The sequence below is a fragment of the Scylla paramamosain genome, chromosome 32, assembly GCF_035594125.1.
Source record: "Scylla paramamosain isolate STU-SP2022 chromosome 32, ASM3559412v1, whole genome shotgun sequence".
Classification (NCBI taxonomy): Eukaryota; Metazoa; Arthropoda; class Malacostraca; order Decapoda; family Portunidae; genus Scylla; species Scylla paramamosain.
The window spans coordinates 2380477-2397740 of NC_087182.1; the positions used below are offsets into that span (position 1 = coordinate 2380477).

A 17264-nucleotide genomic window follows, 5' to 3' on the forward strand; every position below is an offset into this window, starting at 1 on the left:
TCATGAACCAAGGTTCTACTGTATCAGTTTGTTCATCTCATGTCCTTCTGTGACCAACATGTCACAGTTGGTGTCACAACATGTCTTGTGGTGTATGATTACAAAAAGTACATACAACTAGCATTGCTCTCATTAGTGTATGATGCCTCTGCTCTAATCTATTTGTATCTGATCTCTGTTCCTAAAATTTTTCCCCACTTCGCACATATCAAACTCAGGAAAATTCTTTTCATATACAATCATTTGATATACCTCAATATTCATGTTATTAGTCTATCTTTAAGAAATGCAGGATATACATCTTCATAGTCAGTGTATGTATTCATTATTTTCTTCTGAAATATGTTAATTTTTTTCCAAACCATCATTCTATTAAAACTGAAGGAGCATGAGGATATATTCTTATTACAAATAGTCATAAGTACGTAGTGTACAAACATTTTTTTATCTTATCTTGAGTAGAAGTTTGGAATCTACACAAAGTGAGGGAGATGATCTTAGTAAAGAGGTGAAGAAACTGAAGAAGGAGAAAGCAACAGACAAGGCCACCACACAGGATCTGTTGAAGCAATGCCAAACTGCAGGTGAGAACTGTGAGATTCTGGAAGATCGTTGTGATTACATTGGAGACTACAGTAGATGTATTAACATACACATCACCAGTTTGGTTGAGAGACCAGGCAGGGAAACCTGGGAACAAACAAAAGAAAAAGTGCACTTGCTGACAAGATAGAGCTACAGAACCTGATGCTGGAGCGAGCTCACCGAGTGGGACAGCAAACGGAACAGCGTCCCCAACCTGTTATTACTCGATTCCTTCGCTGCAGTGACAGGGAACTGGTAATGTGAAATGCGAGGAAGTTGAAAGGCATGAACATTTTCCTGAACGACGATCTTTGCCTAACATCACAAGAGAAAAGGAGACAACAGCTTCCAATGCTAGGAAAAAAAAAAAAAAAAAAAAAAAAAAAAAGCCAAAAGTGAAGGAAAGATCGGGTATTTCTGGCATACTAAGCTGGTGATTCGTGAGAGGGACAGGCTGCATGAAACTGTGTCAGGTCAGCAACAATGATCGTCGCCTGAGAAACCTGATGCAAACTAGCCCGCCGCTGCCACTGACAACCCTGCTGGCAGTATTGAGGTTGCTCACACCAGTGGGAAGGGGTCAAGGATTCAGGAATTTGGTAGAAGGAATCTTAGATCAAGTAAGTAAAGCTCCTGCTAATTGTGTAATATAGCTAATACATCTTAAAGATATTTATACATATCACATCATGATACCCATGATGCTACTCTCTCCTTTTCTCATTTATCTGATGAAGAATTTATTGAATTGATCAGTGATAACGGTGCACCTCTTACTATATCTATTAACTATTTAGATAACCTTGTTTTTGAGCCAGTAATGCCACAGTATGACAAACATAACAGTTATCTTGATGTCGACTCATTTTTGCTAAATATCAGAAATATATCACTTCCACACACGACTTATGAATTTCTCAGCGACAATAAACAACAATTAAAGTCTACAGATGTAATATTTACAGTCTTATGTTTCAATATTAGGAGCTTTACCTCCAATTTTCAGAATTTCTTAGATCAGTGTTTATATGAAAACTAATGTTATAGCATTTCAGGAGACAAGATTAAATTGTAATATAACTACATTATTTCAGCCTCCTGGTTATAATTTGTTTACTCAATGCAGAAACACTGACGGAGGTGGGTTTGCTCTTTATGTTTCTAACATTTATCCTTCTTCTTTAGTACATAATATGTGTTGTATAGATAAGTAGTTAGAATGTGTTGCTGTAGAGGTCAAGCGCCCTAAAGGTTTATATTTATTTGTATCAATGTACCAACGACCAAAAGGAGAATTACCTAAGTTTATACCTAAGTTGAATGATTTCCTCATGCTGTTCTCTGAGAAGAATTATAGGGGTATTTACCTCCTTGGTGACTTAAATACTGACTTATTAAAATTTAATAGTAACCACATTATAAATCAGTTAATTAGTATTATGTATTAATTTTCTTATACTCCTGTTATAACAAAACCTACAAGAATTACATAGAATTGTTCTACACTTATTGATAATATTTGATCCACTGATGTAGAAACTAACGTAAAGAACTCTATTCTGTATATAGACATTTCAGACCACTTTCCAATAATATCTTACTTCTCATGCAATACATATACCCCTAAAAGAGAAAACAAAGATTTCTAAAAGAATATTTTCTAATACTAATTTAAATAAATTTATAGAAATGCTTTCAACTGTTAATTGGAGTGAGTTATATCAATGAGGATGTGCAAGTAAAGCATTTAACGCTTTTAATGATAAATACAGTGAATTATTTAGCAAATGTTTTCCCATTACAATTGTTTGCATTAACAAGAAAGACAAGACCTGCTCATATATTACTTCTGTTCTTAATGCTTGTATCAAAGAAAAGAAACATTTAGAAAGACTGTTGATTAAGTGGCCACTATCGTACAGGGATAAAAACAAAACTTACAGAAATAAACTTACGTTTAAATTGGCTAAAAATAATTACTATAAGGAAACCTTAAACAATAATCAAGGCAACACAAAGAAAACATGGGAAGTTTTAAATACCATTCTTGAGAAGCAAAAACCTAATCATCCCAATTTTTATAGATACTGACTGTACTGAATCAGCCACTCCAGACACATTCAACAGACACTTCCTGGTAGTGGGTGGTGGCGGGACTGGTGGCAGCGGGACTGGTGGCAGCAGTGAGGCCGGAGCAGTGTCTCTTGACACCCACCACCAGTACTTAGCTGCACCACCCAACACCTCCTTTTATTTAGCACCAACTACACAACAAGAAATTAAGAAAATTTTTGATAATCTTAAATGCACTGCTGTTGGTATTTATGATATTCCTTCTAAATTATTGAAACTAACTTCCAGCATGAAATCTCCTCTTTTGTACTTAATTAATTTAGCATTCACTCAGTGTGTTTTTCCCTATAATCTAAAGGTTGCTAACATACTTCCAATCTACAAAAGGGGTGATAAAAAGGATGTTGGCAATTATAGGCAAGTTTCTGTTTTACCAGCATACAGCAAGATTTATGAAAAAACTATATCAAGTCACTTAACAGATTTTTTAGCGCATAATAACATACTGAGTGCCAACATGGATTTAGAAAAAATAGATCAACTGAGACAGCACTGATAAAATTCACTTCATATATTTATAAGCATCTTAATGCTAATTTTTTTACTGCAGGTGTATTTCTTGATTTGTCCAGAGCATTTGACTCCTTAGACTTCAAAGTATTGTTTGATAAATTATTTAATATAGGAATTAAGGGAGTAACACTGGCATTATTTAAAAGTTATTTGAGCAACAGAGCATTTGACTCCTTAGACCTCCAAGTATTGTCTGATATGGCATTATTTAAAAGTTATTTGAGCAACAGAGCATTTGACTCCTTAGACCTCCAAGTATTGTCTGATATGGCATTATTTAAAAGTTATTTGAGCAACAGAGCATTTGACTCCTTATACCTTCAAGTATTGTCTGATAAATTATTTAATATAGGAATTAGGGGAGTAACACTGGCATTATTTAAAAGTTATTTGAGTTAGGGTGTTTTTTTTTTTGTTTTTTTTGTAACATTAGGCAGAGTGTACCAAAAGGATCAATTTTAGGCCCAATTTTGTTTTTGATTTATATTAATGATATAGTAAATGTAAGTGATAGACGTAAATAAATTATCTTTGCTGATGATACCACTTTGCTTTTTGTTGACAAAACATACTGTCATTACACAATAAATTAAAACATGATTTAAGAAAAAAAAAAAAAAAAGACTAACACTTAATAAATTAAATCTTAATGCAAGTTAAACAAACCTAGTCTTTTTCAGAAATTGTTTAAATAATAGGGAATTTCCCCCTGTCATTGTAGAAAATAAAACTGTTCAACTAGTAACAGAAAAAAAATTCTTGGGAGTTCTCATAGACGAAAATCTTAATTGGAAGGCACATATTAAGTCAGCATGTTTGAAAGTATCAAAAGCAGTGGTATGTTACATAGAGTGAGACAAAAAAAAAAAGTTGAATTTATATCATACATTATGCTACCCTTATTTGATATATTGTGTGTCTGTGTGGGGCCTGGCCATCTTTTCTGAGAAAAATTGCTGTTATAAGCATACAGCAGAATTATTTACAGACTTACACTTTTTAGATTTCCTTTCAGTACATCAATATTTTCTTATTCTGGCAATATTCAAGTTGCTCAATATGCAAGATACTAACAATAACACAAGTGTGTTCACATGTGTGGCTCGCGCTCACAGCACAAGGGGCAGTGAGGCCAGCTTGGTGTGTCCACCAGCTCGCACCAGCCTGTACCTCAAAAGCCTGCTGTGCATGGGACCCAGGCTGTGGAAATCCCTACCACTAAATCTTAAAACAACTACAAGTGTACACTCATTTAAAAAAACAAGTTAAAAGTCTTTTTTTCTTTTCAATGGGAAAAATAACTTAAATATTAGATATTGTACGTATACAGTACAATATACAGTGAGTATACAGTATACAGTGAGTGAGTGTGTGTGTGTGTGTGTTTATGAATGGCTTTATAAGGTATTATAACAGTCGACTACTAGTAATGATATTTATTCTGTATAATACTGTTGTAGTTATTATTATTATTATTATTATTATTATTATTATTATTATTATTATTATTATTGACATTATTAGTATTATTATTATTATTATTATGGGTATTATTATGGTTATCATAGACTATTTTCCTCATGGAATGTCTTGTGGTACATGTAAGTGAAGGTTGTGTTTATGTATGTGGTTGTATGTAACTGCATCATGATAAGATATTTCAATAAGTACCTTGTTAGATAAACATTTTCCATGTGTCATCAGACATTTTGTTAATATTCATTATGCCTGCTAAGGAGCCATTTATGGCTCGGCAGACTAGGCCATATTGTTGTTAACTATATAATAATTATATTTGTATTTAATATTATGGCAATAAATCAATCAATCAATTATGTTCATTGGGTCACATATGGAAATCCATCCAGTATACAACAGACTGACATCCCTTAGGGAGGATGGCAAAGTTGCTGCACTTTGTCTCAGTATAGGAATAAAAATACAATGGAGGATTTTTCCCCTCTCAGCCCATCCCTTTAGCAACCTTTTTCAGTGTGTAAAGATTACAGTGGTAGTGTTTTTCCAGCCTGTGCCCTCACACAAAGGAACTCAATGTACATACATATGCAAGGAAGGAAATATTTTCAGGAGTCAGATGAGTTGGCTAAGAACATACAAAAAAATTCAGTTCCTCACAATATAGTTAAAAATTTCAACAATTTGCAAATGTAGTCAAATCTGAATGGTGCCGTTGAGCACTGAATATTGGTGATATGACCACTGAAGTCCCTGAGGAAATTCTTATGAACAGGCATCAGTTGTACCTAAATACTGATAAGACAAACAGCTTGTCACTGGAGTACTGATCACCAAGGATGCACTATACTAACCTGCCTTGTGCTGTCCCTCCACAGCTCGGCATCCCAGCATAGTACTGTGCCTAGAGGAAGAAAAATTCAGCAATGAAACAAAATCTACCTTTCATTATCCTCTTTTTATATACATCTATACCTAACAGGACAAGGACATGCTGAATGAAACATAGCAGTAAAAATTTCATATTTCTACATCTCTCTATATATAAGTAATAAAAGAAGGGCAAATTAATCTTAGCCTTACCAAAAACACCAAGGACAGAAGTCTTCCAAAGCAACAGCAAGTAACTCTTTCCTTCCTCTTGAACAATCTCAGAGGAAGAAATGATCATCAAAGTAGCTTCTTCATTTGTTTTTATTGGTCTTTACAATGAGTCTCTGAGGCTTGCCGGGCCCCAGCAGCATGTAGGCAAGCAAGTGCTCCCTCGTTATCACCAGTGTGTACAGGTTATTCCAGGAGGAGGAGCAGGTCTGTTTCTCCCATCTCCACGACATAACAGAGTCTGGGTGGCCATACACAGTCAGGCTTACCCACGGAACAGCTGTTGCGTCATGTTGCGTCAGCCATGACCTGGTGATAGAACATTCATAGAACAAAAGAGTATAGTAAGTCCACAATTTTTTTTTTTTTCTTTAGGGCATTAATAATGGCTTTACAATTTTCATAATACCTGAGGAGTAAATATAGTAACATCAGAATGTACAAAACAATTGAATAAGTCCAAGAAATATTAGTTTGAAAACTTTTACTTAATGGCTTATGGCAGTTTTTATTTACTTTTAAGAAATTAAAGGTGTTCTCCGACAACCATTGCTGGCACCATAAGATCTTTGTCTCACTCCCAAAACTTGAATCAATTTACTTAACTCCATGATGCCCAGGACCAAACTCTCAGATGTGTTTTCTTACACTGACCTGAGGTGCTCAATAAGGAGGTGAATGAGGCTGGGAGGGAAGAAGCCAGAGGACTGGACACTGCAGAGGTTGTGGATGGGAGTTCCATGTCTTGGCTCTACCACGCCAGACAGCACTGACTCCTCACGACTCCTGTGTGATGGAGGGTGATGGGTGACATCCATTAGTTTTGTCTCACCGCTTCCCATATTGCTCACGGTTGTTAAGTTTTCTTTACTCTCAATTAGCAGCATAAATATAATTAAGTGCAACTAGTGGTAATTTAAAGGCATATTGCAAGGCTCCTACATTAGAATATATTTAACAAGTGTTTTTAATTTACAATAACTACACCCCATTATATGCCACCAACTGTCAACCTATGAGACCAACATTCCCTGAAAATGTGAGCAATCCCCCACAAAAAAAAAATTCGACAATTTAACATTTATTTATCTATAAACCAGGCCAGCAATCCCACACAAAGCCTAGACAAGGCACAACATATTTTGTTCACACTCTTAGCACCACCAGCCCTTGGAAAAGACAAGTTAACACATTAGGATAAATAAACATGAACATTTCCTCACAAACATCAATACTTACAGTCTTATTCCAAGTGTCTGACATCCAATCCATTCTAAAAGATCCTCTGGTTCAGCTGCCTGGTCATCCAGCCCTGCATCCTCTACAGGTGGGCCAGGGAAGGGCATGAAGGCCTTCTCCAGCACATTCTGGCTCAGTGCCGCCGTACACTCATTGATGCTGTAGCCAAGGTCATGGAAGTACTTGGCAATAGAGGACGGACAAATGTCAGGATCTGAGCCAGGGAGAGAAAACTGTTTATTAAGCAGCTTTTTTCTTATGATACCAATACTGCACTTTTGGAATTAATGTTTTCTTAAGGAATAAGTATCAATTCACTGATGTTAGAGGTTATGGATTAGATAATTTTGCCCTTTATCCTGCTTTACAAGTGTAAAATACATATTAAGAAGCAAAATCCCAAACATTTCCCTGAAAATACTGAAAATGCATTATGAGTTATATAAGAAACTGCAAAATTCATGATTGGCAGCTATTTACGAATTCCTAATTATGAGTAGTTTTTTAAGGAACATGACTCGTTCATTCCTTACCATCCGGGACCCACAGGAACCAGAAGGAGAAGGCAAGAGGGAGCTGTGTGAAGGCACTCCTCACCTGCTGGTAGTGTCGTTTTCCTGGGTGAAAGTCTATGTCCTTCAGATCCACTTCAACCACTGCAGACAGGTTTAATATAGAAATGGATGAAATAACTATGATAAGGGTACTCAGTAGAGTTTATCTTTCTAATGACAGTTCCTCTTATTTATAGGATTACATTTCCTTTCTAAAGTTAAAATATTCTAAATAATTACAAACGAGCAAATAAATGTATATTTGAACATTCTAATAACAACTGCTTCAGTATCAAATAATCTCCATTTGTTCCTATTCAATAAATGTATGTATTTTTATGTAAAGATGTTCTCTTTCATTGTTTTAACAGACAATGCATTGTAAACTACAGATCCACATCATGTGGAAAAAGAATCTACCTCCATCATTAGGACTTTCTTTTGGATTAAGTAAACTATATTTACTTGTTTTATCCTTTTGTACTTAAATGAGCATCATTTACTTGAAAGACAATAACTACATAATTACAAAGCCACAAAATATTATTTCTTTCAAATGTGTACAAGTTTTCTATCATTCCATGATCAAAAGTAACAAAGTAAGCAAAAGGCAAAAATATTCCCTTGAAAAGAGCAACATACTACAAGAACACTAAGCCACAAGAGCTCACCAAACTTCTCAAGTGGTGTACGCAGGATGTCAGGGGAGAGCGAGCCACTGAGGGCCAGCTCCTGGTAGGTGAGTTTGTTCAGCAGGAGCCTAAGCAAGCCGTCGGGGGCGAGGGCAGCACTGTTGTCTGTGTCCAGAAGCGTGTCGTAGCTCAGGGCAAACATCTGACCTGCAGCAGTGAAAACTAAATGGTAATGACTGCTCTTAGTGCACATGGCTTGAGTATCTATATCTGTATCTGTAAAATTTAAAAAAGGCTTAAAATGAATGCATGTTTAACCTTCTGACTTTCATTCATTCATTCACTAATTTTCTGCCTATCCCCCCACTCAACTCACCACACCCCAAGTTATGCCTCCTGCAAGATGTTCATGAGGCAGAGCTACTCACCACACTCTCTCTCTCTCTCTCTCTCTCTCTCAGATACAAGAGAGGTGCTAATCCCCACCTTTGTTTAGGAAGGCTTGCAGGAAGGCAGGTGCACACAACTCATGCAAAGGCAGCTTATCAATTCTGTAGAACTGTGTGTCCTCTGTGAGCAGCTCCCGAAGGGCTGTTGGGAGGCTGGGTGAGGCAGGCATCAACATGGAAATCTTAAAGAAGAAACAATAAAGGAAATAAGTAACACGATGCAAGGACTACCATTTGTATTTTAAAGGTACTTACCAAGGACATTTAGATCATTAAGTGCTGAGTTATTAGGGAGCTTTAAAAGATTAGACGAATATATGGATGGGGATTTGGGTGGAAATAGGTATGTATGTTTCATATAGGGAATGCCACATGTAGGCCTGGTGGTTTCTTGCAGCTTTCCTTATTTTCTTACGTTCTTACTTTGGTGTTGAATGGGTGTTGGTCAACCAGCCTGCGCCAGGCAGCCCCCTTGCCAGCCTGCTCCCAGTGGTAGCACCCATGGTACAGACGGCACTCTGGTGGTGGGTGCTTTTCCACCTCTGGATTGTGCATTCTATATTCCACTGACTGCCAGCTACCTCTCACTAGATAGGCAGTAACCTGTAATGTAAAAATATGTTTGGATAATCTAACCACTAGCATCTTCTAATGAACCAGTAAAATATTCACATAAAGTGAAGAGGTACTTGATGTACAACATGTTTGTGGTGGTTTTCTTTGGGGATCAGCTTTAGTGTGTCCACAACAGTTCTTTAAAAATCTGGTATGTGCCTCACAAATTCTAAGTCCTCTGAAGGCACACAGAGTAATGTGTGTGTTCATATGTTGGGCATTACTTCTGCCAATCACAACACAAAATGTATGTTAGGGGATCAAGGGGGCGCAGCCTCTATCAAGTTAAGTTAGGTGAGGTTGGGTTGGGGGACCAAGGGGGCCATAGCCCCCGTTAGGTTGGGTTAGGTTTAGGAGCTCGTATTTTCAGCCACATTTGCTCCTCCAGGCCAAAATTCTTTGAAAATAATGACTTTTCTCAAAGACAAAATTTCATTAATTTTTGCGCTTTCCCACCAGGCTTTGATGGGGCTGGGGAGAGACGATAAAATAATTTACAAAATGCTATTGATAAGATTTACAATATATATTAAAACATTCAGTTAATAACTGATCTGCATAACACTAATAATTATGGTAATAACTACAACGATTTCCTAAGACAGATTAAGGTTAGTGGAGTTCATTACAAATTAAAGTACTTCACAAGATAGTACCTTATTAAATTGAATAACAGGCAAAATAATATCTAGAAAGCAACATTAAGGTTGAAAATGTTGGGATCTGTAAGTGAAAATCAATCGAGACCAGCCCCCTTTGTCATGAGAGCAGGCAATGACCGGGCACTACAGGGCAGCTCACCACCGCCTGCGCCTCCTGCAGGTGAAGTGTTTTGTTAGTACTCTACGCCTTCCTGCACACGTTGCCCTACCTGTGTGTTATCCTTCCTTGGCTCACTGTCAGTCAGCCTCCACACACACGCCCTGTTGTCTGCCTGCCACTGTCAACGTGCGTACTGCACCAACGGGAAAGATATTGCGTGGACCTCGTGCGTTTGTTTGGGTCACCGCTGACGCCACTGCCAGCGGTCCAGCACCAGCGTTACCAGATTGTTTTGGCCATATTATCGTACTACACAAGTTGAAATTATTGTACTTCTGGTAAAATTATCGTACATATGTAATTATTCCAAATATTATGCAAAACTGCCACTTTCCAAATACAGAATTTAGGTTATATATATATATATATATATATATATATATATATATATATATATATATATATATATATATATATATATATATATATATATATATATATATATATATATATATATATATATATATATAGATAGATAGATAGATAGATAGATAGATAGAGAGAGAGAGAGAGAGAGAGAGAGAGAGAGAGAGAGAGAGAGAGAGAGAGAGAGAGAGAGAGAGAGAGAGAGAGAGAGAGAGAGAGAGGTGTGTGCGCACACCCCCTAAACACCTCCAGACACACTCCAACACCCCCTAAACACACCAAATACACTGAAAGCACTGTCACGGAAGACAAATACTACAAAGACAGACAGGGCAGCAGGAAAAATTAACCTAAATATTGTTTTCTTAGCATTTTCCTGTTTTATCACCTCCATTCCTTCTCCCTTCCTCTTCCTCCTCTATTTCTCTTATTTTCTTACTCACTTTACTCTTATCTACACGCCTGAGTTTAGAAACACGTGGAAACACCAGGAAAACACTGCAAAGTACGATGAATATTACCGAGGAGACAGCGGAGCCGATCAAGGTCCCGGGTCCATGATGGCGGCAGTGACGTCACGGCTATTTTACGTATCGTAACGGATTTCATTTTGAAATTGACCCCTTGAAAAAATGGAGCTAGGCTCGAATGCCTTATATATTCTGACTTGACAAATACTTTAACTAATATTCACAATATTATAACAGCTCCAGCCAGAGTAGTATTTAAAAAATATCCGAATGAATTATGGAAAAAATGTTGAAATATTCGGCACCATTTAAATCATTGAAAAGTCCACAACATTTGAATTTTCAGGAACGTAAAATTTTTTAAAAAATCTGAACTATCATCTTACACCATCAAAAGTTACCTGGAACAAGAAGTAAACAAGTAAAACCGAAATTGTGTAAAAAACAAGTGTTGGAACCTAAACACGATTAAAAACCACTGAAAAGTCCACCCATTTTTACTCAACAACAAGATAAAACACTTTAAAACATACGAACTATTTTTTCAAGCAATGAAAAGTTAGTTACAAGCTGAAATAGAGACAATAACACAAAAAGTGTTGTAATCACAACTTTTAACAGGACCATAAACCATTTTTAAAGTCCACTTATTTCTCTCAACAAGAACGAAAAAACACTTTAAAAATCATAAGCGATTTTTAGAAACACAAGAGACGTAATTTGAGCGTGAAATAAAAAAAAAAAGTTTGTCAAAATACTGCCAAAAAAACACCCCACATTTTTCGTTAAGCAACACAAAATTGAAAACAACTCAACACAAGCAACGAAAACACTTCTAAAGCAAATAATTATTTTTATAAACCATAAAAACATGCTATACGAGCAGAATACAGAAGTTAAGAAAATTACTAAAAAAATACTGGAACCAACAGGTTGAAACAGGTAGCCAGCTATCATGGCGGCCCTAGGCAGTGGAGAGAACGGCCGCTATTTTGCCTGTTATTCTTCCATCGTAACTAAATGAAGCAATGACGGATATATCTAGCTAGCGGATATGAAAGCCTAGTCATGTGGCTCCACTTTGTGACGTGTTAGGCTTACAATAAATAAGAGATGAAGCAGAAAAAAGCTCATAATAAGGACGCCCTATCTCTATCTATTTGTTTACATAGATCTCCCTTCAATCTTTAGCTAAATTTTCAGACTCAGATGCGAGGAAAACCCTAAATAAATAATAAATAACCTCAAAAACACCCAAATAACGAATAAACTGACAGGAAGTCCGAGGGAGGAGTGTGTTACGGTGAGGGCGGTAAGGCTGACAGGAGGAGGCTGCCAACACTGTACTCACCTTAAGTAGCTGTGTCTCTCTGGTGCTGCTTGATGGAGGAAGAAGCTGCCGGGAATATGCAAACACTGATAGCTATTAGGAGAGTGTGTGCGCGAATATGCAAACACTGATCGCTATTAGGAGTGTGTGGCAAGACTGGCCAGTGCTGACTAAAACAAGATAACACCAATCCCTCCTTCCCCAGCGCCACTGCCAAAACAATGTAATCACACCACCACCACCGCCAGGAATATGCACTGATCACTATTAGGAGAGTGTGTGGCAAGACTGACCAGTGCCGACCAAAGCAATGTAACACCAATCCCTGCCTCCCCAGCGTCACCACCACCACCACCAACGCCCCCTGCCCTCACAGCACTATTCCTTAGCCCGTGAGTGACAGCCTTTACCAGAGACAGACAGATAGACGTACAGACTAACAGACAGATAGGTAGACAGACAGATTTATCATTATTTTACTGTTATTATATATATTTTTTTGCGATAGCACAATACCTAGTTGGTATATTTCAGATCATCAGAGAGAGAGAAAGAGAGAGAGAGAGAGAGAGAGAGAGAGAGAGAGAGAGAGATTTTATTGGATCCTCTTTCTACTCTTGCTTCGTTCTTATTTTTTCGTTTATTTTGTTTGTTTCACTACTTGCTTTCCGTATTTTAGAGCATTATAGTTCTTCATGTCAGTGTACGCTTGTCGCGACTCGCGCGTCAGTTGTTTGGCGTCACGGATTCAAAACAAACCTCCGAGGCGCCAAGGAGTGGAGGTCATTTTTCTGTTACTCAGCTTTCGGGCTTAATTTAACACCCTGGATCTCGTAGCGCCTTCCACTCATCAGTAGTTGTGGTTCTCGTGCGGCAGGTGAGGCAGCCAACAGGTAGAGGGAAGGAATGAGGGAATATGATGAGTATTGTCTTTTTTTTTCGCTGAAGATTATCAATGTTTACCGAATGAAAAGTAAAGGAGGCAGTGGGGATTAGGAATAATATTGAACTAGCATAGGTGTCTTCATTTGATGACTTAATTAAGTTTAGATTCATACAGCTTATTGTTCCACTGCAGCTCCCTTCATTGTGCATTGGATCACGATTTGAAAAAGCCGACATACTTTGACCAGAAATAGTGTTTGGGAATCGGTAGGCTAGGTTTACTTCCACAATACCCGAGACCAGCTCAAAAGTCTGCCTCTTCTCAGTCTAATATTGGCTATACTTGTAGTAATAGTAGTAGTGTTATCTGTTTATGTATTTTAATTAATTCTTTTAAATCTTAAGTTTAGTCAGAAGCACAAAAAAATTAAATACCTCAAAATGAGTTAATCCTAAAAGATGATCACAAAAGATGAGCACAAAAAATTATAAATAAAGACCTCAGAATGTGCTAGTCCCAAAAGATGATCATTGCAGTGTTTCAGATAGTTGGCTAATTTAGTTTGAGAAGTCTTGATACTCTCCTTCAGAACCTGTTCAAGTTGCAGGAAGGAAGAAAAACAGAAACAGGCATAAAGTATCAATTTTCCAGGAAATGTTATGAAAAATTAAAGATGCTGCTTAACTCTTACATTGTTATAATGAATAGAATAGGAGGGAGAAAGAGAAGAGGATAATGATGCTAGTGATACTTATTCCAGTGATTTTAAACTGTAATATTTATTGTTCTAGTAAATTGGAACTCCCTGCCTGCTTCATTATTCCTGTATTAAGACATACTTCAGTTTTGGATGATCCTTTTTGACCTCCCTTTAGTGACTGGCAACTCATTGGGCCTTTTTCATTCTTTTTGTTGCCCTAGGCCGATACTCCACTTACATGAAAAACGGACCTTGAACTTTCTTTCCCTATGCCCAGTGAAAGACCAGCCCCACCACCGCCATGCCCCGAAGGAAGGCTTCGCGCGTGCCAAGCCGGGCCATCCCCACACTGCCGGATGAGTCCATCACTGAGGCCGAGATGCACCAGGACAAGCGCAAGGAGAAGATGAAGCTGCTGTTGAGGGACTTTGATTTTGAGGGTAATTACTGTTGGGAGATGTACATTGTTATTGTTGTCTTGACACGTTTCCCTCAGCAATCAGGACTGTTTTCTTGGTCCTGTGGTTTTAAGTTTTTGTTTTATTTGGTCTTTTATGCCTTTTATGTTAAAGAAGAAAATGCAGCTCTGAATGACATAGTTCTATAATATCACTGATGTTTACTGATTCCAAATCTTGTTCTGTAGTCCCACTGTATTTACTAGTAAATAAAAAATAAAAAAAAAAATATATATATATATATATATATATATATATATATATATATATATATATATATATATATATATATATGTTCTGTAGTCCCACTGTATTTACTAGTAAATAAAAAATAAAAAAAAATATATATATATATATATATATATATATATATATATATATATATATATATATATATATATATATATATATATATATATAATTTTAAAAACAATAATTAAGTATTTCTTAGAGTTCTGATGCACATTCTTTACTGCACTGTATCATACCTCCTTTATTTCAGCATTTCAAATAATTAAATTCTTATTCTGTAGCATTTTGTAGCTTTAAACCATAGTATTGTTAGTTATATCCTTTCATTTATCTGCTATAATAGATAAGCACCTTTTCAAATTAATGACTATATGTTTATATATTTGCAGTCGAGACACGAATAAAGAAGATGGAAGCAGAGATACAAATAATTCAAGAGAACATCCACCAGCTCTTCAAAATGGACCTCATGTGTTACCCAGAGACCACACGCAACAAGCTATGGATAGACTACATCCAACAGGTGAGCATTCTCTCTCTCTCTCTCTCTCTCTCTCTCTCTCTCTCTCTCTCTCTCTCTCTCTCTCTCCTTTTTATTAGAATATGTAATATTTAGCATCTGTAAAATTTTTTAGATTATAACATCTTACATGTATTTCAACAGGATGACACCAAAACAAGCAGCACAGTAAAAGACAGTGTGATTGACATCATCAGTTCTGCTGACAGCATTCTCCAGTCAGTTGCCAAGAAACGAGGACGGAAACCAAAAAAGAAAGAACCAGAACAGTCAGACAGTGAAGATGCAGCCTTGCTGCCTCCGCCAACAGTAACAAAAAGTAGGTCCTTTGTAGAATCACAATCTTGGGATTTTTTATATTTTTTCCAGACATACCTCATGTAATGGAATGTAATGATTAATGCTGATGACGTGTACCTAATGCTGTCATTGTGTCCAACAGCAACTCGAAGCACTCGACAAAGAAAAGTCTTAGCCTCCAACCAGAGTGAGAACATGCCTCCACCAAGTACAAGACCCCAACGCACTAAGGCCCTGGTCAGTGTAGAGCATAGACGTAACTCGTTCGTAAATCTTAGTTCACTTGTATTACTGATAATGAAGAACAGAAGGGGATAACAGGAGTAATGAAGATAACAACTGATATTCCCACCCCCACCACAGGAGCCACAAGCCACACCCATGAAAAGTGATATTCCTGCGAACTTCTCCTCCCATCTGTTCATCACGCCCAAGTTTGACCCCCGCACCCCACTCCCGTTAGGCACTATCAAGAGGAAACCACAGCTGGGAGAAGTTGCCATCTCTCTCAAAGGCTCTCCTCTGCAGATCTCCCCTCCGCACATCATTGAGGAAAATGTAGAGGTGAGGATGTTAGGATTGTGTAAATCAGTTACCTTCCTAGTCTTACTGAATATTATTTGGTACTTCATGATGTTTCAATACTTGCTTAGTGATGGATTATGTCTTGTATTCCTCCTACTGCTCTTCTCCTTTGCTTTTTAATTGTGAGTATTGTCAATAATTATTTTTCTCTTGCAGGACTGGATAGAAAAGCTGAAGGTAGAGGAAATGGATGAAAATATGAGGTTAAAGCTTAGGGAATTTCACCAAAAAGTTGGGGACATGCTCAATGCGTAGATGTTTTTGTTGTTGTGTATTTGTGTGTCACAGGATGATTCGCAGGGAGTGGTCCACAATGCTGCTTGGTTGGCTTGTGTTTGTTTGTGACCCTGAGATGTAACAGTTTAGGGTCCACATCTGTATACTTCCTGTGTGCTGTAAAAGATGACTTAAAGAAGCAAGGATAGAGGGTTGAGAGCCTCTACCTCAGGAACTTATAATTATTCCACAGAACAAGAAACAGAAGCAGTACATTTATTTTTTCCATTTTTATTTTGTCATTTTCACCACAGCTTCTTCCCCAGATTTCTTGGGATAAAATTAAGATGAATAAGACCATATAAGACATGACAACCAGGTTATTTCTAAGCTCTTGGCAACACCCTTCTCCATCTGTCCATTACTTATCCAGGACTCCTTCCCATCCTCTTGACAGTAGACATGCAGATCCCCCATTATTTATACATATATATGTTTATACATATATAATTTCATGCTCTTGTAGTAAGGGGAATATTGCCCAACTGCATTTTTTGTGGTTGGGTTAAGAGAACTGCCACCCTGTTCCCCTTGTGTGTGTGTGTGTGTGTGTGTGTGTGTGTGTGTGTGTGTGTGTGTGTGTGTGTGTGTGTGTGTGTACGCATGCGCTGCATCTTGGCTCTTCCTCTTTGAGGGGTATGTCAGCCTGTTATATTTATAGATTATAAAAGGCAAGTTGAAGGGACAGAGTAGGGACTAGGGATCCCTTCTGCAGTTTTATTCACATGAGAATGTGACATCTTGCATTGGCTACTCCTTTTTAAGGGGAATCTCAGCCTAATATGTAGAGATAATTTTATAGATCTCTGTGCACTAACCATTTATGCAATAGATTTAGTTTAATCTTAGTTAAAAAGTTATGTAATTTTTATTTTGTTAGTAGATGTGAGTCAAAATATATGTATGTATTCATAAAGTATCATTTTACTAGATCCCAAGGATTTACTATTACAGTATGAGTGCACCACTGCTTCCCCAGCACAACATCCCAGCCATCACACA

The 17264-nt window shown here is 37.3% G+C and overlaps 2 protein-coding genes across 4 annotated transcripts; one reads left to right on the forward strand and one right to left on the reverse strand.

Annotated features, from left to right (window-relative positions):
- Window positions 1-5883: 5883 nt before the first annotated feature.
- Window positions 5884-12671, reverse strand: LOC135089024 (ribonuclease P protein subunit p40-like). Of its 3 annotated transcripts, none has more exons than XM_063984183.1 (8): window positions 12307-12671; window positions 9106-9285; window positions 8720-8864; window positions 8273-8440; window positions 7581-7703; window positions 7048-7261; window positions 6463-6594; window positions 5884-6117 (listed from the first exon to the last, which is right to left on the reverse strand). In XM_063984183.1, exons 2-8 carry the CDS (start codon window positions 9235-9237, stop codon window positions 5892-5894), a joined length of 1140 nt encoding a protein of 379 aa, XP_063840253.1. In that variant the 5' UTR covers window positions 9238-9285; window positions 12307-12671; the 3' UTR covers window positions 5884-5891. The 3 variants fall into 3 exon arrangements, with proteins under 3 accessions (XP_063840253.1, XP_063840254.1, XP_063840252.1); XM_063984184.1 differs by lacking the exon at window positions 12307-12671 and adding an exon at window positions 11007-11074; XM_063984182.1 differs by lacking the exon at window positions 12307-12671 and adding an exon at window positions 10169-10347.
- Window positions 12672-13004: 333 nt separating this feature from the next.
- LOC135089032 (borealin-like) lies at window positions 13005-17178 on the forward strand. The gene is made up of 7 exons (XM_063984210.1): window positions 13005-13162; window positions 14149-14311; window positions 14971-15104; window positions 15246-15420; window positions 15544-15638; window positions 15765-15965; window positions 16143-17178. Exons 2-7 carry the CDS (start codon window positions 14173-14175, stop codon window positions 16239-16241), a joined length of 843 nt encoding a protein of 280 aa, XP_063840280.1. The 5' UTR covers window positions 13005-13162; window positions 14149-14172; the 3' UTR covers window positions 16242-17178.
- The last annotated feature ends 86 nt before the right edge of the window (window positions 17179-17264 follow it).

Excerpts from the sequence above, each read along its gene's own strand:
- LOC135089024 (XM_063984183.1), bottom strand. The coding sequence starts at position 9,237 with ATGCACAATCCAGAGGTGGAAAAGCACCCACCACCAGAGTGCCGTCTG. Across the intron at positions 6,595-7,047 it reads CAGACACTTGGAATAAGACT|GAGTCGTGAGGAGTCAGTGC; the intron begins GTAAGTATTGAT and ends TCCATCACACAG. Across the intron at positions 6,118-6,462 it reads CTCCTTATTGAGCACCTCAG|GTCATGGCTGACGCAACATG; the intron begins GTCAGTGTAAGA and ends TTCTATCACCAG.
- LOC135089032 (XM_063984210.1), top strand. The coding sequence starts at position 14,173 with ATGCCCCGAAGGAAGGCTTCGCGCGTGCCAAGCCGGGCCATCCCCACA. Across the intron at positions 15,105-15,245 it reads GGATAGACTACATCCAACAG|GATGACACCAAAACAAGCAG; the intron begins GTGAGCATTCTC and ends GTATTTCAACAG. Across the intron at positions 15,966-16,142 it reads TCATTGAGGAAAATGTAGAG|GACTGGATAGAAAAGCTGAA; the intron begins GTGAGGATGTTA and ends TTTCTCTTGCAG.